Raw genomic sequence first — 20946 nt, 5'->3', positions numbered from 1 at the left:
TTGGAGAAGACTCTTGTCTTCCCCAAACTTCAGTTTCCATTTTCTGAAAAATGGGGTAACCCATCCGGATATGAGCAATCAAAAAGTGACCCCATGTGGCTCAAGAGAAGGGGGGAGAGGAAATAAAGCAGGGACTAGACATGAGGGGTGGTCGTGAGCCCTGGGGAGAGGTTCTGGGCCAGGGAGCAGCCTGGCAGGCCCGTGCAGGCCCCCACTGCAGACCCGGAGAGCACAGCCACCTCCAAACACCAAGGTATCAGAACTTCCAGCAACTTCACTGTGCAGCTAGGGAAACAGGCCCAGGGCAGGGACGGAAGCCACCTGAGCTCCCTCTGCTGCCTCATCAACTCACACTGTCATCTGTCCTCCATGCCTTCCCCATCGGCCACACAGCCCCCCGGCTCCAGCCAGCCAGTGATGGACCAGCTGGGTCACCCTGGAACTGCCATCTGCCCTCTCCAGGCCTTTCTCTCTCCCTGTCCCCAAAGAGTGGCAGGGGAGGTCCTCTGGCCCACAGCAACACAGTGGGCTGCGTCCTCTCCTGGCTAGGGCTTCCCCTCCCCCACACCTCTAGGCTGGCCTCACCGAACACGATATTGGACCCCCAGAACCACAGACACGCTGATGCCTGTCTGCCCATCCTCTCTCCAGCCGAGACATGCGCAACAACGCTGTGGGTGGGACCTACCGTTGCACCCATGTCACAGAGGAAAGAACTGAGGCCTAGGGTGGGGCAGGTGGAAATGCTAGGGGTAATGGCCTATCAGGCTGGGTGGGGGCCATCTGCGTTGGCTTCCAGGGGGAGGGGAGCTGGCTTATGAAGGCCAGGTGATGGGGTGGTTCTGAACCCCAAGAGGTGGGGCAGGTTGGGAGAGGACATTCCAGGTGGCAGAACGGTGGCTAAAGGCCTAGGGCATGTGCAAAATGTGCTAAGAATTCAGTTGGCCTTGAACCTAGGGCGTGTACAGGAAGGGATAAAACAGCTGGGGCAGGAAAGCCAGGTGGGGACTGCAGGCTCCCTCACAGCCTGGACAGCGAGGCTCCAGGGAGCCAGGAAGGTTCGGGAGCAGGGGAGGGACACCGTTTGAACACACACCGCTTGGGCGCTCCTCCCTCCAGTGAGGCCAGTGCCCCAAATCACCCAGGCTGTGAAGGGGGATAATCTAGCAGGGAATCTCACTAGCTGAACCACCCCAGGGAACCTCCTCCCTGGGCTTCCGTGCCCTCACCTGCACACCTGGGTTTCTCAGTTCTCGGAACCTGAGGACCGAGGAGCTCACCGGCGCAAAGGGGTGTTCTGTGCATCTTAAGAATCACTGAGCACCGCCAAGAATCACTGCGCATCTCGGCAATCAGTGCACATCGCAGCACCACGGCGCACTGCAGCGCGGCCGGCTCTGATGGGCCAGCGCTGCTGAAAGACCCCCCACGGAGGACAGGCAGGGGCCAGTGCGCGAAGGGCACGCTGGGAGGGCTCTGGCCTCCAGAGACAAGTAGGAACGCACCTGCTCCAGGAGTAAGAGGAGGTGGGGTTCGCTAACAATCCCCTACCCCCAGCTTGGCAGCCCCCAATGCATCCTATGTGGAGCCAGGCGCCGGTTGCTAAGAGACCTGTTGCTAAGTTGTAAGTTGGGTCTTTTTACTCCAAACAAAGCTGGTGATTATCTGCCAGGGAAGGGCCCATTGATGGGGGAGGGCAACGGGCAGAAGCAGAGGGGGTGCAGAGGCGGGCAGTACCGTAATCAAGCCCTTCCCTGCCGGCTTGTCATTCATCAGCAGCAGAGGCCGAGTGATCTTCTTGCTGGAGACGATCTGAGGGGAGAGCAGCTCCATGAGGGTGGGAACGGAGGAAAAAGGTTCCAGAGACATCACCTACAGCATGCTTCTCCATGCCAGGCGCGGGCTAAGCCTCCCCCTGCCTGATCCCTGGGGAGGCAGACAGCTGCTGTTGCTAACCCCACTGGGCGCCTGCCGAGAGGAAGCCCAGAGAGGTCCCACCGCTGGAACACAGCCCCAGCTGTCCCGCTCCCACTGACCTGGCTGCCCCCAGGGAAAGGCTCTTGCAGGGCTCACATCCTGGGGACAGCTGTAGGGAGTTTGGCCCCTAACAGCCTCCCCCAGAGCCATCCACAGACCCCACCCTCCTCTGAGGGAGAGGCTCAGACCCTGAGTTCCCTGCGTACTTTCACTGATCTGCATAGGAAATACATTCACAGGCTTCAGTGATCAATACAACACAGAAAGGAAGAGTGGGCCGCACGGCAGTGTCGCCTTCCCACCATGTCTGTACGCCCCATTCCCACAGCAGTCATGGGCTGGCTGGTCCTCTGTTTCTTGGGGGAAACGCCAGCGTTTCTTTGTGCCCATAGGAGCATGTTCCCACTCCCCCTCTGCTGATCTTTCTCTCAGTCCCCTCTCTGTCCTTCTCCACCTTCTCTGGGCCACTGGGGACACAGCACTCGGCTCCCCTGTCCTCTCTCTTGTGGGGTCTCAACCAGTGGGGATGTCAGCGGGAGCTGGGAGAGCAGGAGGGAGAGAGGCCAGGCTGTGGTTTGGCAGGAGCTTTGTCCCTGGTCACTGGCTGTAGTGGCAGTCCAGAGGCCTCCTCAGCAGGGCCACAGCTCTGGCCAGGCCCTGCCAAAGCCACTTCCTGCCCTGCCCCTCCCTGCAGGGGAGGGGTGGCCAGCTCGGGGCTGGCAGCGTCAGATCCTGCTGGGTTTCCCTCCCCTGTCAGCTCCAGGCCCCTGCCCACTCAGCCTCCTTAGGCTCTCTCCTCGGTTACCTTTGGAGGGCCAGCGGGGACCCTGGACCCACACCATTGCTTATGCAACTGTTGGACCCTTGCTTTTTTCATTGGACATCATCTCTTGGCAGGCCCAGGGCATTTCAGGCTCCACTAGGACCTCGCAAAGCATTTCTCATTTTATTCCCTCACCATCCCTATACGCTGGGCAGTCATCATTATCCCCCAGTGAAATGTGGGGAAACAGGCCCAGAAGGGGCTTGGGCTTGTCCAAGGGCCCACAGCCATACAGGATGATTGGGACCAGTGTCAGAGGCTCCTAGTCCTGTCACCTCCCAACTCCCATAAGCTCACCAAGGATGGAGCTAGATGGGGAGGTGCGGCCCAGAGAGGGAAAGGAAGTTGCCCAAGGTCACACAGTGAGCCAGCCACGCAGCAGGACTACCATGGGTGTCTTGGTTGCTGGCCGGATCCTCCCACGCCAGGAAGTCAAGACCACACTGGATTACTTCTAACAGCCCACAGCTCTGACCACGTGGGACCCCCATTGGTGTGTGGCAACCTTTGGCAGGCTCCGCCTGCTGTCCCCCGCTGCCCCCTCCCCCCACCGCTGTCTGTATTTGTGATGCCGCCTCAGGAGCCAGCTGGGAACAGGGGCCTGGGGAAAGCTGGCGACAGCTTTCTCCAAGGGGCGGCCCTGTCCTTGGGAGCTGGGTGATGCCTGGGGGCGGAGTCCTGCCTCGCCCCGCCCACCTGGAGTGGCCCGGCTCACCACGCCCAGGCTGCAGGAGAACTGGCCCAGGAAATCATGCTCTTCCAGCTGTGTGCTGGACTTGTCCTGGTCGAACAGGGCGAACTTGAGCTTCTGCACTTCCTCAAAGTGGTAGTCGAGGACGAACTTCTTGGAGAATGCCGGGTTGAGGTTGTTGACGGCAGTTTCTGTCCTGTCGTACTGGCGAACAGGCAGGGAAACCGGGGTCAGAGTCAGGGGCTGGTGCCCCCCTTCTCGGCGGCGGGAAATCACTCCACCAACTTGCTGAACACCAACTCAGAACCAGCCACTTGGCCAGTTACCTGGAAGGCTGCCTTCCTCAGCTCACAGAGGAGGGCACTGAAGCACAGAGAGGTTAAGTGACTCACCTAAAGTGGAACAGCTGGAGGGGCAGGACCAAGATCTGAACCCAGCTCTGACTCCAGCACCCACACTCTTAACCCTCTGGCCCTGGCTCCATACCTGGGGGTCAGGATGAGAGTTCAGGCCCTGTCCCTGCCTAGCTGACAGAGCACAAGTCCCTTTTTCCATCCGGGCCTCAGTTGCCACTTCTGTACAGTGGAGGCATTTGACTCTGTGTGGTTTTGATTCTTTTTATTTTGGGAGAACCCTTTTTTAAAACCACATTTTACGTGGACACTGAGAGAGGAAACAGAAAGGAGGGATCCTCAGGGGGAGGAGCGGGTGAGGGCTTCCCGCCCCTCCAGAGGCTCATGTGTGTACCTTGTATAGAATCCTGGAAGGCCAGACCTGGAACGGTGCAGCCCCCACAGCCCCACCTACTGTGGCAACCCACTACTGTGGGTCAGTGGTGGGACTGGGACAGGATCCCCACCTCCTGGCCTCTCTACACAGAGACCCCGAACTGCAGAGTCGGGGTGACTGTCTATTTTGGGGCCCAGGCTGTGTTTGTTTTCCCTCCCACCCAGTCCATTTCCAAGGACTGGAGCAGCAGGGACAGGTCTCACTCTGGGGCTATTTTCAGCCAGTGTGGCCCGCCTGGGTGGGAGGGAGGTGGTCAGAGCGGGTGGGGAGTGCCATGAGTGGGGGTGGGGGGCAGTGGAGGGGGACACCACTCCCCAAAGGGCAGGCAGGGGTTCTGGAGACTTGGAAGAAGGGCCAGGAGTCCTTGACTGCCCCCCACGTCCCACCTCTCACTTCTGGAGGAATCACCAAAGCCCTGGGTGATGCACAGAAGTCCCTACCCACCCGGGCCCCAGGTACCCCTCTGTAAAATGGGTCAACAATCTCAACACCCTTTCCTTGGCATCACCGTAAGGAGTACAACATCTGTGGGGAATCCTTGCAAACCACAGTCTGTTCAGCGGGATGTCCACCGCGGCCCAGTTAATTGCGATGACAAGTAGATACAGACTTTGGAAAGTCTACAAGCATACAGCACTCCCTGGAAGGCTGGACAGCAAACGGCTAACAGAGGTTCTCCCTGACAGGCAGGTGCCCAAGCATTCTGGTCTTCTTTTTTGGGTCTATCTGGCTTTTCTAAATTTACTCCAATGAACGTAGACCCTTTTGGGAATAGGAACAAAGCAATTTTTAAAACTGGAAAGTCTAAACCACTTGGACTTCCCCGTATCCTCCCTCAAGGTCATCACCCCCCAGTTCTCAGGCCGAAGTCTTCCAGTTCGCGAGTCCGTGGCTGCGGCCCCACCGACATCCCCAGCTCTGGGCTCTCCAAGGTAGGCTGGGGCGGAGGGGTGGGAATCTTCATTGATTGTCTCAGAAAGGGACAGCCACTTGCCAAGGCCACACAGCAGGGAGGGACTGGGCCTTGGTCCAGCACTGAGACCGAAGCCTGGGTTCCCAGGTCCCTGTCTGTCCCTCACTGACGGTGTGTCCACTTAGGAGTGCTTGGGGACAGTTATTTAACAGTGGAAGCAACCATTTTGTAAAACTCTCAGGTTTTAACTACATGTTATAATAATATAAAATCTATAAAACAACAAATGCAAAATTGCATATTCATAAACCTAAATCTATGAATTATAATTACAAAAATTTAAACACAAATATATAATTATTTTCAGTAATTTTAAGAGTAACGATTTTCTCAGTAGTCCCCAGCCCACACTCCAGTTACCTCCAAGGGCCTGACCAGGAGGCCCCGGGCTCCAGCAGCTGCCCCTCTCCAGCATCTGGCCACCCCCCCACCCCCCCCCCCCACAACCAGACACCCATGGAAGGGCCTCACCTCAATCCACCTGCCATCGTTCTCTGTAAAGAGGACACAGAAGGGGTCGGACTTGGAGGTGACGTCCCGGTCCAGCAGGTTCTGGCCACTCACGGACAGCTCCACCTTGCACACGCAGTACTGGGAGCCCACGGGGGCCGCCCCTGCTGCTGGGGTGCCCCCACCCGGTATATAGGCCATGGGGGTTGGCGGCGGAGGCGGCAACAGTTCCTGGCAGTCTGTGGGGATAGGAGCTGGGGTCAGAGAGAGGGAGCAGACATCTGCCACACCCCCTGACCTTCAGGATGTAGGTAGAGAAAGGTGGGTGTGGGGGGGGGAAGGGGGAGCAGGGGATAACAAGGGCAAAAGACTGGAGAAAGGGGAACGCAGGACATGCAGGCACAAGGAGGCTCTGGTTGATGTGTTTGTCTTTGAAGTGATTCTCTGCTTTGGTCCATCTTTGGTCCATCTTTACAGGTCCAAGTCCCCCCAGTCAGGCCAGCAACAAATCACAGTGGACATGGGCATCCCTGACCTTCATTTTGCCAGGAAAAGCAGAGCTTCTCCTGAGCAGTTAACATGCTGCCATCTTATGGCTACACTGGAGCTTGTAATTGTTCAAGTTTCTCTCATTGCTTTGGCCACTAGGAAGCTCACTTCTAGCAACTTATCCAAAACTTCACCTTTTTCCTTGTCTACCTTGTTCATCCTGGATCGCTGGCCTAAGCATGGGACTGGTGCATAGGAGGCACTCAGCATATATTTGAATAAAAAAAAAGCATGAGTGTATAAGTCAATAAACAGATACACCCTCTATTTTGCCCAGATCCTGCCTGAATTTGGTCCTTACCCTCAACATAGAGTTTTCCATTTCATAGCCTCCCAAAATTCCCTGCACTGGACCCTGTCAAGGCTAATCACTGGCATTGCTTACTTGAAGCAGCTCTGTTTTCCTCCAAGTGTTCATTTGAACCAAGTGCGGAGAAACCCGTCTTGCTGCACAGGGCGATGGCCGAGGCTCTCTCTGCCTTAGTTTCCTCATCTGCCCGTGAGCCATAATGACACAGTCTGAGAGACTCCTGTGACTAGATCTTACTTCCACTGGCCTATGTTGAGTGAGCCTAGGCCCCACTACCAGGTGGACGAGTCCAGCCCCGAACACTTACCTACAAAGGCCAGGTCCCACCTCCTTGGCTACTATATTGTCCCCTCACTGTTGAGTGGGTAACTGGCCCTGCCTGCCCCAGAGGAGGGAGGGGAGGGGAGGGCATTCCCTTTGGAACTACGAATCCAAGTTACTGTGCTCCCGAGAGCCCTGACTGCAAACTGAGCATGTCACCTGCACAGTCTCCAACCCTTATCCGGTCTCACGGGGACGCCGCTATCATCACTCCATTCTCCACCAGGGGACACTGAGGCGCGTTCATTACTCTAGAGAGTTTACTGGGCATCTCTAGGTCCCAAGCACCGTGCTGGGGCTGGGCTCCTGCAGTGAGAGGACTGTCCATGCTCAGCTCAGACTGTCCTGTCTGGCCGAGAGAGTGGGGACAGCAGCCAGGTCTCCCAGACTGGAGGCTCTGTAGGGAGTTGGGGCTTTATTCTGAGAGTGACAGTAGTCTTGGAGGGTTTTAAGCAGACAGGTGACATGATCTGATTTGGTTTTAAAAGCCCACTCTGGCCCCTGTGGGGCGAAGGGGTTGTCAGGCTAAACAGAGACAGCAGGGAGGCTGGTTGGAAGGCTGGCATCCAGGCCAGGAGGACCAAGCCACCGTGGCCGTGCTGGGCTCTCTCTCCCTCCCTCCGAGCCTGGCCACTGGCGACTCCCTGAGTGCCAGCCTCTCCCTGAGAAGTCACAGGCCCCAGCCTGCAAGTGAGTGTGGGGCTGGCTCCAGATGCCCCTCGCCCCTCCAGACAGTGGCTCTGGGCGCGCCTGGCAAGGAGAGGGTCTGGACAGTGACGAGGCCGGTGCTCAGCCCCTCCCTCTTGCCGTCTGTCCCTAGAACCTCGTTATAATCACGTGAGCCCAGAGCAGCAGGGCAGCACTGCAATTTGCCTGCAGGATTTATTCTCCTCATGTAAAAATGAGTTTCCATGGAGGGGCTGGAGAGTGGCCTCCCTCTCGCTGAGAGCAGCTGGGTGGCTGTGCCAAGTCAGGGCGGGGTGAGCGTGACCCTCAGGAGGGTTGGGGACAGCAGTGTCCAAAATGGACATCTTGCCATGTGGCTGAGAGAATGCCTGCTTATGCTCACAGCCACCCGGAGGTGGGGTGGGGGGGCGTGATAGTCGCCCCCATTTTACAGATGAGGAAACTGAGGCCGAGAGAGCAGAAGTCACCTGCCTGAGGTGCCATGGCCAGGAAACAGCAGGGGCAGGGTGTGAATGGTGCCTCTGGACTCCCAGGCTGATACACAGTTTTCTGCCAGGGCGGGGGGCTGCTGAGCATGGTGGGGAACTTGGTCCTAGGGGGGACGGCTGGGGAGTCAGCCAGTGGGAGCCTGAGGCAAAGAGGGCCTCAGAGCGCCCAAGATCACCAGTTTCTCTAGGGTCACCCTGTCTACACCCCTGCATTTCCCGTCATCACTGATGGGGTGGAGTCTAGCTCACCCACCTCCTCTCCACCTCACGGCCCCCTTCATGACATGCTAGATGCCACCTGGGCCACTGTGCCCCTGCTGCCAAGTGAGACGGGCCTGCTTTCACAGTCAGGCACACACACGCAGGTTCGTATACTTCCTTGCACGTGTACACGTGTACGGTCACACACACCCGTACACACATGTCCCCAGACTACAGATGCAAAGGCATGCCCTCACAGGGGCACTCTGGGACACTTCTCCCCGCCCCCCTTCTCCCCTGGTCCAAGTCCCCATCATCACTTGCCTGGGTCCCGGCACTGTCCTCCCACCTCTCCCTGGCATGGCCTGGCTGAGGGAATGGGCAGGAGGGCCAGGTCACAGGGGAGGGTTGGGCTGGGCTCCTCAGAGCCGACTGCCACTCCACCTGGCCCGGCTCACAGGCCCCAGCTAGAGCGAGCGATGGGTGGGCAGGGAAGGGGCACTCCCCCCAGCTTGGGGCAGGTCCCCCACCCCCAACTCACCCTCCGGCTGGAAGCCTCTGGGTCCCCGAAACGGGGAGCACATGGTGTCCAGAGTTGGGGCGGGCCTGGTTGGAATGGGCCCCTCTGTGCCAGCCCAGCACCGGGCGGGTGGGCGGGCCAGACCCTGTGACCTGACGCAATGGAAAAAGAAACCACAGCTCGGGCTGGGCTGGGCCCCCTCCCCTCCTACTCCAGCAAAGAGGGCAGGCCAGCAAGGTGTCATTAAGGGAGGGATGGGCCTGCCCTGCGCATCTGGCGAGATGAGAAGGCTCCTGGGTGCAGTGCCCGCCCCACAGGTAATTTGAGGTTTCGGGCTGGAGACAGGAGACTGGAGCCGGGGCCGCTCGCAGATGGCCCGGATGCGCACAGGCCTTCTGGGCAACCAGACCCCCAGGGAAGGGGTGGAAGGCAGGGAAACAAAACTTGTAGTCTCTTTTACAGATGCGGTAACTAAGGCAAAGAGAAGGCAGGGCTTTGGGATTCTCTTCATTCACTGTTCATTCATTCATTCATTCATTTATTCATTCAACAAACACTCCTGAGCAGCCAGCAATGAACAGCCATGAACAAAACACAGAGGCTTCGGTGCCCCCGGGGTCCATGGGTCCCAGCTTATAAGACATCTTGTCATTTAGGCAGGGAAGGATTCAGAGACTGGTCCTGAACCACAGGTCTGGAATATTCTGATTTAGCCAGAACCCGCAACCGCGGCTTATGGGGACGAGCTACCCGGCCAGGGCCAAAAGTCTACTGATTTAAAAGTTAATCTCATCTAAAAAACTACCTGCACAGCAACACCAGACTGGTGTTTAACCAGACACCTGGTTACCATCACCTAGCCCAGCTGAGACACGAAATCAGCCATCACGGCGGCTGTCAGCTCCTGGAAGACCTGCCAAGGGTGTGTTTCTGCCTCTCGGCCTGGGTGCTGCTGACACGGACGCCCTCGTTCTGTGAACAGTCAGTGAGCTGTGCCTGTGGGAAATCTGCTCTGCCTGGCGTGTTCTGCTTTGATGAAACGTTAAAAACAAGCCGGGACTACAGAGTCCCTCCAGAACCCTGGTTATTTACATTGCCACCGTACCGTACCCACTGGCATAGGAAAAGTCACCCACACCTGAGCCTAAAGAGGGGACTAATGAGCCCTGACCCCTGACCGGTGTGGCTCCGTTGGTTGGGTGTTGTCCCGCAAAACAAAAGGTTGCCGGTTCAATTCCCGGTCAGGGCACATGCCTGGGTTGCAGGTTCAGTCCCCGGTCAGGGCGCATATGAGAGGCAAATGATTAATGTTCTCTACCTCTCTTTTTCCCTCCCTTTCTCTCTCTCTGAAAAATAAATAAATAAAATATATATTTTTAAAGATAAGACCGAATCTCACTTTCATCTCCCTTGTTTCCAGCACAGAGAGGCAGAGCGGGAGCGGGGCCGCCCTTTGTGGAAAGTGAGGGAGTGTGAAGGGAAAAGGCTTCGAGGACCCTGGGAGCACAGATTCACCGAATCCCAGCGTTTGCGGGTTCTGGGATTTTGGAATCACGGGTTCTTGGAATCTCTTGAGCTGAAAGGTTTTAACATTTATCTGGCCCCACCTGGCAGACCCATACCAACTGCGACCACAGCCCCATCACCCCAGCCTCCCACTGCCCTGGTTCTCTGCGAGCTTGGGGCAAGGGGTGGAGCCCCAAGCCGCTCAGGCTCCCTGGGCCTGCCCTGCCCCGCACACCTATTGCTGCCGGCTCCTGCCAGGCGGTGCGCGGCCCCCAGAGAACAAGCTGAGGCTCTCATCCAGGTAGGGGGCGGCATCTCAACACAAATCACTTCTCCACCTTAGCCGAGGCCCCCGCTGCCAGACTCGGAAGACACCTCGCTCCCGACAGGCAGCCAGGCCATTATGGGGATAAATATAGATGCAGACAGCAGGGCGAGGAGGCTACAGCAGGAGCTGGCCCAGATGCCCCCAAGCCCCCAGCTTCCACCAGACCACACCCAGAGGGAGGCTCTTCTCTGTGGCCCCCTTCTGACCACTGGGCTCTGTCCCTGGGGGAGGGGGCTCCCTGGGGCACTGGGTTCTGTCCTGCTTCTGCCAAGGCCTCCCTTCTAGCCTCAGCTCCCTCACTCGCAATGTGGCAAAGTGGTGCTGGCGATGCCCCACCCTCCGACTTCCCAGGAAGCACCCTGGGGCTGGGTGTGGAGGTGCTCTGGGAGCCGGCAAGTACTTCAGGGACCTTGGGGTGGGTCTGGAGGGTGGACCAGGCTAATGGAGAGGGCACGGCATGGTGACATGACCACGGGCTGTTCCAACCTGGCTTAATTCAAAGGAGGGCTATGGGGCAGCCTCAGGGATGGGGACACAGCCTTAGGGCGCTACCCTGTGGCGCCCACACCCGCCCAGGGGACTTCCATGGGGAACACTAGGGCACAGGGGCTCCCACTCTGTGTGAACTCCCGCAAATCCCTTTTCCTCTCTGCGCCCCAGTTTCCCTGCAGCTCAAGGGCTTGGGCCCTTCCAGCCTTGGGGACCCTGCAAATGCCCCTCAATCTTCCCTTGGCTGCTCTGGCTCCTAGCCCCAGGCTCCTGCCCAGTATCTCTGGGCTAATAAGTCCTGAAAATCCTCTGAACCTGCCCCGTGCCTGAATGCCCCCTGGTTTCCTGCGGTGGTCGCCTCGGCTCACACCCTCTTGCAGATGGGGTCTCCCCGCCTTTTGTTATTAATAGCCCCGGGCCATGCGCTGGCCACCCCACACCCTGCTCCCCTAAAGAGGCACCCACCATCCCCTCTCATACACATAGCCCCCAGGCAGAGGCCCGCACTGAGGAACACAGGCCCTGTTGGGCAAGTCCTTCTGGCCGAGGACATCACCATCCCCTCTTCAGCTCCTGGCCCCAGCTCCTAGGATACTTCCTGTGTGCCCAGCCCGGCCCTTCCTGGAGGTTCTCGTCGCTCCACTTCTGTCTCCTGCAACCCAGAGCGTGGGCCCCTTTCCAATCGTCCCCTGTCACAGAGCAGGGAACTGAGGCACAGAGAGGTGACGCCCTCTGCCTGTTAGGGGCTCAATTGTGTCCCCCAAAAAAGATATATTGAAACCCTAACCCCCAGTACCTCAGAATGGGATGCTACTGAGAAACAGGGGAGCTGCGGATGTAACCGGTTAAGATGCGGTCACCCTGGAGTAGGGTGGGCCCTCGATCCAACACGACTGGTGTCCTTATGGAAGGACAGGGTGCAGACACAGAGGGGAGACAGCCACCAGAAGGAGGAAGGGACTGGAGTGACGCTGCCACAGGGTGAGGGATGCCTGCTGTGACCAGAAGATGCAGGGAAGCGCCTTTCCCTTGAGGCTGTAGAGGGAACGTGGCCCTGCCAGCACTGTGAACCTGGACTTCTAGCCTCCAGAGCTGCTGTTTTAAACCATCGGTTGGTGACACCTGGTCACAGCAGCCCTGGGAAACTGACACACTGCTCCGCGTCCCTCACCGAGTCCATGGCAGAGCAGGGTTTGACACCAGGCTGCTTCGCTCTTACCCAGCACACCACTCCCCTCCCCCTCGGCCACAGGGAGGTGACTCAGAAAGACTGCTGGGGCCCAGCAGGAGGGAGGGGTTGAACGTCATTGTATTCTGTGTTGTGGGGACAGGACGGCCAGGGCACAGGGGCAGGCCAGATGCCCCCAGATCCTCACGAGACATAGGAGCCCCTGAAGGAGACAGAGCTGGGTTGTGGGGAGAATGGGGTCCTGGGCTCAGTAGGCATGTTCCCACCTCAGGGCCTTTGCACGTGCCGTGTCCTCACCCGAGGCTCTCCTCCCTCCCTCACCATCCATTCCTACCTGCTGCTGGGCACCAGGTGGGCTGCCATGCAGCCGTGAAGGCGACAGCAAGGCCACAGAGGAGCATCCCAGGGTGAATGTCACCGTCTCCTCCTCAAGAGGCCTCCCTGATCCTCACTGCACTGCCTTCCCATCAGAGCCACTTCATTCTCTTTGTGGCATCGCCCCCAAACCCCGTCTGAAGTGTCCCCTCCTCTTTGTCATTTGCTTGTCTCTCCCTGTCCCCCATTCCACTCAGGACTCCGCAGCTGCACCCTCCACGCGGTCCCGAGTCCGGGAAGCTGCTCAGCTACTCGATGAGTGACAACCAGTGACTGCATGGTGAGGGAAGCCTTCCTGCAAAGCGGGGACCCAGAGCCGCAGGTGGAAGAGGAGCCACAATGGCTGTGCGAGGCTCTTTTCCATGTACAACCCCTCTCACAGCTGCCGCCTTCAGAGCTCCACGAGGACAGCGGCGGCAGGGAGCCCCCAGCCCAGAGGGCCCCACTTTCTAGTTGAAGAATCTGAGCTCCGAGGAGTTAAGAGACTGGGTCACACCTCTGTCCGCTGGGTAGGCAGGCAATGACAGCAGGTGACACCCCACCCAGGGCAGCGGCCACTACCTCCGCCGCCCCCAGCCCGGAGTCCTTCAGTGCCAGGCAGATCCCACCTTCTTCCAGACACACGCCTTCCCCTGTCCCCAAGGCCACACTTGTCCCTTCTCTATCAGCGGATCCCCTGCCCTCTGATGGTCCCCTAGCACCAGAGACCCGAAAGGGCAAATCCATGATTCTGCCACCCACCATCACACAACCTCACAAACCCATTTGATGAGAGGGGTGGAGTCAGTCACCCATTTGACAGGAGGGGCGGAGTCAGTCACTGAGCTTACATTCACTGAGCGCCTGCTTCTGCGCAGGGGAGAGCCAGGAACCAGATGGACACTGTCCCCGCCTGCTCGTGCAGCTGACGCTCTTTGGGCACAAGGACAGAAGACAAGCTGATACACAGAAGAACAAATAAGATAACAGCAGCACGTGGCTAATGACCCAGGAAAAATTAAGCATGTTGATGTGATCGTGAGGTGAAGGGTGGGCAGCAAGTCTCATCTCAGACCCTGGAGGAGGAAGGCGTGGACAGGCCAGCACACTCGACTCCACCATGGCGTGGAGGCCGGGTGGCCCAGTGAGGGGGCAGGACACCGGGCTGAGAGCCAGGAGGCACCTCGGGCCCAACTCAGTCCTCAGGCTCAGAGGAGCAGCAGGAAGAAGCCACGACCCCTCAGGACCCTGTATTCTCCCTTCTGGATGGGGGTGGGGTGGGTAGGGGTGGGACAAGATCAGCGCCTTCTGCAGTTGCTGCCCGCCAAGACCCCAGGGTGCCGGGGCTTCCCACCCTGTGTCCTGCAGGGGGCCGGGCAGCCCTGGAGAGAATCCCACCCTTTGTCCGAGGCCATCTTCTCCAAAGGGGAGGGGGCTGGGCTCCTGAAATGACTGTCCCAACTCAGCGGCCCCTGTCAGGGTGGGAGGAGGAGATAACAGGGAGACCTCCATCAGGCCGAGGGGACCCTGGGGGCTTCCCAGGGACCCCTGCCTATGACGGCCGTCCCCATTCTGACCGGAGTGAGGGAATTCTTAGAGAATGCTATTTAGCTGCCCATCACTCCTCGGGAGCCCTAACAGGCCAGCCCAAGGAGGGGAAAGGGGTACACCCACTGGAACTACCACCCCTCGGACCTCCTGGGCCTGGTAGCACCTTCCCACTCTGGACCTTGCCCCTGGAACAGCCCACAAGTCCAACAAGGGGGAGGCTCTTCTCCCCAGGGAGGAGGCGGGAGAGGGAGGGGTGGGCCGGCCTGAGGAAATCCCAGAAGGCATCCTAAATGCAGTCACCCCATCAGGAACACTGATGTTCCCATGAATGCCGGCACTAAAGGTTAAGGGTCACTGAGCGCTTATCATGGACTGGTCACGGCATTGGCACGCCCTCGAATTTAATCCTCACGACCATCTAGAACATCATAGAGGCTGAGAATATTGTTCTCACCACTTCATGGGCAAAGAGACTGAGGCTCTCCCCTGGCCCTCTTCTGTCTCTGAGATTTCAATTCTCACGGCCTCGGGGACAAAGGTCCCATGAAATGCCACCAGACACCCTGTTTGCCGTTCGTGGAGCACACCCCACTTTGCAGAACACCTGCCCCCCGTACCCCTGGCTCCAGCCTCCCGGCAGCCCTGTAAACTGAACTGTGCCATCCTGTGCTTCATTGTACAGATGGAAAAAACCCTGAGCCCAAGGGGTGACAGGGACACAGACAGGAAGTGGCAGCGGTCGAGGAGAACCATGTGACAACATTCTTTGCCGCACGTGTGACCCTGAGTCCTCTAGCTATGTTGCCTGCCTACCTGGGGCAGTGCCAGTGCTCACTGGGTCACTGGGCCCCGTGCCAGAGGGATTGCAATAAAGCCTCTCCTTTCTGTTTGCTCCCAGCCTCCCAGCACGAGCCTGGGACCATTAGCCCATTTTATAGATGCAGACAGGGGAGCCTCAGAGGGCGGATGCCCTGGGTGGGGGGCAGGCACTGCTGGGTGGGTGTTCAGACTGGGGCTTCCCAAAGCTCCCCATCAGGGCTGACAACTGGGCTCCTCCCCCCAATTTCTGAAGCTGTGAGTGCTCCAAGAAACAGAAAAAGCCCCCGAACCCCTGGTGACAGCCCATAGCCCTAGCCAAGCAAACAAAGGGTCACTCAGATTCTCCCAGATCCCTCACCCTTGTCACCACCCCCAATACAAAACAGGGCTGGGGGTCACAGGCAACAGGAACCCCCAACTGGCTACCAGAGCCCTGGGCTCCAGTGCCACCTGTGACCCAGGGCAAAGCACAACCCACTTTGAAGTCGACCCTTCCCCAATGGATGGCTTGTGGAAGGGGGTGGGAAGGGGGAGGCTGCAGGGTGGAATGGGAAGAGAAGGGAAGAAGAGGTAAGACCCCTCTCCTCTTCTTCCCCGGGAAGCAGGGCTGTGAGGGAAGGGGGAGGGGGAACAGGAAGGAAGAAAGAGCATTGCTCTCTCTCTCCATGTCCCCCTTCCCCGCCCCCAAACAGACAGGTGCCAGAGAGCTTTGGCGAAAAAACTAGTTTGCAAACACACTCCGACTTCTGGTAAGCTGCAAGCTCCACTCCCTCTCTGGGCTCCACCTTCCAGGGCTAGGAGCTGGCTCTCAGGCAGTTCCCTGGGGCTGGGGATTTGGGAGCCAGGTATGGGGCGAGGATAGGGACCCGCGCCCGTCAGGAGCCAGCCCAACCTCAAGTCTTCAGCAACTGCGACGGTAACGGGGACACTCCACCCTCCGGATGTCCCCAGGCTCCCCGGGAAGCTAGGAGGGTCCCTAAAACAGCTGGGCTGAGATCCCCCGAGGGCGCACCCCAACTCCCTCCCCCTGCCCCTCCCTGCCCCTCCCTACCCCTCCCTACCCCTCCGCAGTCCGGGTGAAGCCGGAGCGCCCCCGAGTGGCCGGGTCGGAGCTGAGTCACCCAAGCGCCAGAGTCAGGGTGAGCGCGGGTGGCGGGGGCTCCGGGCGCCGCAGCCCTCCTAGGCGGAACCCAGCTTCCTTCCAACCCGCCAGAAGGTAAGCCCCAAGGCCGAACTTGAGCACTCGCTCCAGGGTGCCCCGCCCGCCCCTGGCCCTCCCGGGCCCCACTCACCGCGGGTCCCGGGGGCGCCGCTGCTTTCACCGCGCGGCTGCCGCTACCCGCGCTCCCGGCCGCCGGGGCATCGCCGGGCACTCCCCTGCTCGGCCGGGCCCGCGGGCGCGGAACGGGCTCAGGGCGCTGCCCGCGCGGCCAGGGCCAGCTCGCGGGCGCTCCGAGCCGCTTAGGGTCCTGTCCTCCTCCGGGCCGGGCGGGCGGGCGACGGCGGAGGCTCGGGCTCCTCCCCCCGGCCTAGGAGGGGCGGGTGTGGGGAGGGAAGTGGGGAGGCGAGGCGCGCGCTTCCTGGAGGGGCGAGCGCTCCCAACGGGCGTGGCGGGGGCACTGTCCCGCCCGCTGCCCGCTTTTCCCCGCCTGCGGCGGGCGCACCCTGGCACTCTGTGCTCTGGGCACCGCGGGGTCCGAATGTTCGAGGCCGGAATCGAGGGTCCGATCGTACCGGGCTGGGACTCCGTGGATCGGAACGCCGCTGGTTCGCACCCTCCCCAGGCCGGCGTCGCCGGAGTCGCGGGCACCTCCGAGGGCCGAGCGCCGAGCGCCGAGCACCGAGCGCCGATGGCCGTGAGCTCCGGGCCGCCGACGCGAGAACCGAGGGGTGGGCTCAGCCCGGGCCTGCGGGGTTCCCAGAGCGCCGCCTGCGGCCTGGACCCCAAGGGCCGATGGGCTCCGCGCCGCGCCCTCGGGGACACGCCACTGGGCTCGGTTCTGGGCGGCACTGGGCAGCACTAGGACCGCAGTGCTCTCTTTTCTTTTCTCTCTCCCTTTTTATCTATAGTAAAAGACCTTGGCATTTTTTTGCCACCAGAGGCTGGGAAGATGACACATATTTCTCTGACAAATAAGATGAAGACAGTTTGAACAGCACCTGGAGCTTGTCAACCAGAGGACAATTAGGCAGGTCCTGGCGGCCGGGTGCTGAAAACCCCTCCTTCGAAGGCCTTTTTACCCTAGAAAAGGCATCAGTTTAACAATGCGTCTGTAGCGGTAGCAGGGCGTTCATGCTGCAGGCCCCTCGGGGGTATGTGGTCTACCCCCCCACCCCCATTCAGTGTCACAGGCAACCCAGCCTCATTTAACCAGACCGTGGGGGAGGAAGCTTTTCCTAGACCACGAGGCCACGTCCAAAGCCCTCGGCCCTGCGCTCGGATTGTGGGTTTTGCATTTCAGGCAGGTGTGGGTTAACCTGGAGACTCACACTGCAGACTGCAGCCTTCCTTCACATCTGAGTCACAGGCACTTTGCTGCCTTAGAGGGGCGGCCACTGAAGAGCCCCAGGGCTCTGAGCTTTGTTCTCTGCCTGCCTGTTCCCCCTCCATCCTGCCTTTCTACAGGCTCTCCTGTCTCTCCTGCACCCGAAGTCCTCAAAGCCCTCGGCCCAGTTATGGCGCAAACCAATCTGAAGGTGTTCTTAGACCCAGCCCATTCCCTGCAGGGCCTCGCCTGGCCCCCAGAACCTCTCTCCTCTCCTTGTGCGGAAGCAGGAGCACCAGGCTCTGTCTGAGATGCACAATGGTGAGTGAGCCCAAGCAGGCTCCCTCCCCTCAAGTTGCTCACCTCCCTCCACCCCTCCCACCCCGGGGATAAGACCATGACCCAGGCTGTCATATGACTGGATGAAAAGTGCAAAGGTGAGAGGGCGGGTGGCCCAGAAGGCCCAGCTCAGCCATGGGCCTCAGAGAGCCTTCCTTTGTCCAGGAGACCCCGGGGTTGAGGGAGTTGGTCCTGCCCAGGGGCAAAAAGACTCCTGGCCAAGGGGACCGAGTATAAAAGCCAGGGGTCACTGCTGGGGATCTACCCAAGGGAGATGGAAACATGCCCACACACAGACTTGGACCTGAAGGGCCATTGCAGCATGAGTTAGAATAGTCAAAAAGCAGAAGCAACTCAAGGGTCCGTCGGCTGATGAACGGGTGGACGCACCGCGGTCTGGCCGTACAATGGAAGCGGATTCAGCCATAGAAAGGTCTGATGGAAACGCACATGGATGAACTTGGAAGACCTCATGCTGAGTGAAAGGCAGAAGCCAGTCACAAGAGCCCGCATAGCGTATGATTCCGCTTCTGTGAAGTGTCCACACTGGACAAATCCATAGAGAAGGAAGGCAGATGACTGGTTGCCTGGGGCTGGAGGGGAGAATGGGAGTGAGTGCTATTGGTACCGGGGTTTTGGGGGATGATGTAAGATGTTCTAAAATGGACTTGAATCCTTTGAAGAGGTGAACGCTATAGTGTGTGAATTACATCTCTGTAAAGCTGTCCAAGAAAAAGTCCTGGATCAAGAGAGTCCAGGGGTCTGTGGCTTCCGTCCAAGGGCCCACCGTGAGCTGGTTCTACCCTCCGCCCTCGACACGAGGCTGCTCCTGCAGGATGTTGGAGGAAGTCTTTCCTCGCCCTGGCAGAGATCTCTCTGCACCCGCAGCCCTGAACTTCCCTAAATAGGCCTGTGTGTGTGTGCGCGCGCGTAAAGCACCTGCCGCCTGGATATTTATTGCCGCAGCCCCAGCCGTCTGGACAAACAGATCAGAATAACCAGCGCTGCCTGCAACTGCAGCGTGCCCGTGAATGAAAGACACTTGAAGGAGCGCCGCCTGCGTCCCGGGCGCTGGCTGGCCCCCGGGATGTGGGGGGGCGAGGATGGAGGGCGATCTAGTTGCTGCTCACACACCACCCCAAACCTTATTATTACCTGTCCCGGTTGTGGGGGCCAGCGAGGGCCTGCGAGGGCAGCTCTTGCTCAGGGCTGTCTCAAACCGTTGCAGCCAGGCGATGACAGGGGCTGGAGGCATCTGGAAGGTTTTCTCACGCATGTCTGGCCATCGGTGCTGGCTGGCAGCTGGAACACCTACCTGTGACTGTTCCCTCGGCCTGGGCTTCCTCGTGGCCTGGCAGCTGGGTCCCCACTGTGAGCGCTCCAGGAGAGCCAGGTGGAAGCCCTATTATCTTTTAGAGGACCTGGCTTTGCAAGTTACAGACGGTCACTCCTGCTGTTGTCACCACTCCAGAGACCCCGCTGCCTCTTGGTGAGAGGAGTGTTCCTGTCACACTGAGAAGAGCATGTGGGACGGGAGATACTACGGGGGCCATTTTGGAAGATGCCATCTGCCACAAGGGTTAATATGGAGTCAGATCGGTGATGGCAACGTCCCCTCAAGGAACCCCCCACTTTTAGAGCCCGCACGGCTGATTCCAGCACCCAACCTCAGGCACTCACTCACGGCCAGGGGTTTGAACCCTGGTCCCTCCAGTCCTGTCAGGGTGAGACCACACAGTCCTCTGGGCCCCAGCTTCCTCCTCTGTGAGACGAAGGGGTAGATTTAGTGCCTGCTGCACTGGTGACTGTGGGGACTCCGTGGGGCCCCAACTGGGGTGGCTAGCCCGGCACCAGGTGTGGCGGGGCTCCAGGCTCCTGTGTCGTCACTGCTGTGTTTGAGTTCCAGGGTCAAGGTGCCCAGGCCACCCCGGCCCCTCCAGTTGGTCTCAGACACCTCCATTGGCCCGAACCTTGCTCTGGACACCATGCGTGGGGGTGAGGTTGTGGGCCCAGCCCAGCCACTCAACCTGGGGACCCCACTTGGCCTGTGTTCTGGTCTTGAAGGCTCCCCTTCTGTGGCCTCCTCCTCAGGGCAGAGGCTGGCTTCTGGGCAGCCAGGCAGGGCTAGGGCTCGTGCTGAGGAGGAACAAGGGGCGGTGTCCAAGGGCCAAGGGTGAGGAAGGGCTCCGGCTCCAAGGGCTGGGAGACACGTGGGTAGGGTGGGGTGCTGCAGGGCTGGCTGGGGTCGGGGAGGGGATTTGAGGAAGACCAGCTGGGGGAGGGGAGCTTCCTCAGCCCAACCCTGGGAGGATCTTGACCAAACCAGCCGCTGTAAGGTCTTTTCCGGGAAGCTCCTATGTGTCCCAAAGGTGTGTCTGGCTTTGTCTAAGACCACCACCCTTAGTCCTGGCTTTACTCATTCAGGGGTGAAGCTGGGGGCAGAAGCAGGCCAGGAAGGGCACACAGTGCTCCCACCTTCCCCAGCACCCTGCTCTCTTAGGAGCACGCCAGCCCACAAACCCGTTCAGTCCCCAGCCTGGACATCCCCAGCCTGGACCACCCCAACATCCTCCCGTCCCCCTTGCTCCAGGGCTGGAATCTGAGCTCCACGAGGCACTGGCTGTGTGGCCTTGGGCAAGTCTCCTTCCTCTCTGGGCCCCCATCGCCTCATATGTGGAAACAGGAGATTGTCGCTCAGGTTTCGGCTGTGGGACTAGGAAAGTCACAGATGGTGAACTATAACCAAGCAAGGCAGGTGACGGGGGATTCAGAAGCCTCCCTGAGGAAGCACAGCGAGTAACCGGAAGGCCATCTTTGAGCTGGAAAAAGTAGGTCCTTGCGCCTTGTCCCATTTCACCCACCCCCTCACCATACAGGTGAGGGAACTGGGGCTGCACCAGGGGGATTATGAGTCTCAAAGTTTGAAAGGGAAGAGAGTAGATTCTGAGACTTCTCATCTCATGGAAGAAATTTTCCTGTGTGTGTGTGTGTGCGCGTGTGTGCACCTGTATGAGGGGATGTTAACCAACTGACGATCATTTCACAGTATTTGGAAGTCAGATCCTGCTGGACCCCTGAAACTTACACAGTGATTCATGATGATTGT

The 20946-nt window shown here is 59.3% G+C and overlaps 1 protein-coding gene across 4 annotated transcripts in view; it reads right to left on the bottom strand.

Moving 5' to 3' along the window:
* Positions 1-16546, bottom strand: part of CPNE2 (copine 2) — a 38119-nt gene extending 21573 nt beyond the window's left edge. For all 4 annotated transcript variants that reach the window (XM_053916122.1, XM_053916123.1, XM_053916124.1 and 1 more), the window contains exons 1-4: positions 16308-16546; positions 5725-5942; positions 3516-3695; positions 1738-1812 (exon numbers count right to left, since the gene is read on the bottom strand). In XM_053916122.1, the coding sequence (XP_053772097.1) occupies positions 1738-1812; positions 3516-3695; positions 5725-5904 (435 nt within the window). In that variant the 5' untranslated portion in view covers positions 5905-5942; positions 16308-16546. The remainder of the gene's footprint in view (positions 1-1737; positions 1813-3515; positions 3696-5724; positions 5943-16307) is intronic.
* Positions 16547-20946: the final 4400 nt, after the last annotated feature.

Source organism: Desmodus rotundus, chromosome 12 (genome assembly GCF_022682495.2).
Source record: "Desmodus rotundus isolate HL8 chromosome 12, HLdesRot8A.1, whole genome shotgun sequence".
NCBI lineage: Eukaryota > Metazoa > Chordata > Mammalia > Chiroptera > Phyllostomidae > Desmodus > Desmodus rotundus.
The sequence above is the reverse complement of the archived record's forward strand: the minus strand, read 5'-3'. Positions and strand labels throughout refer to the sequence as shown.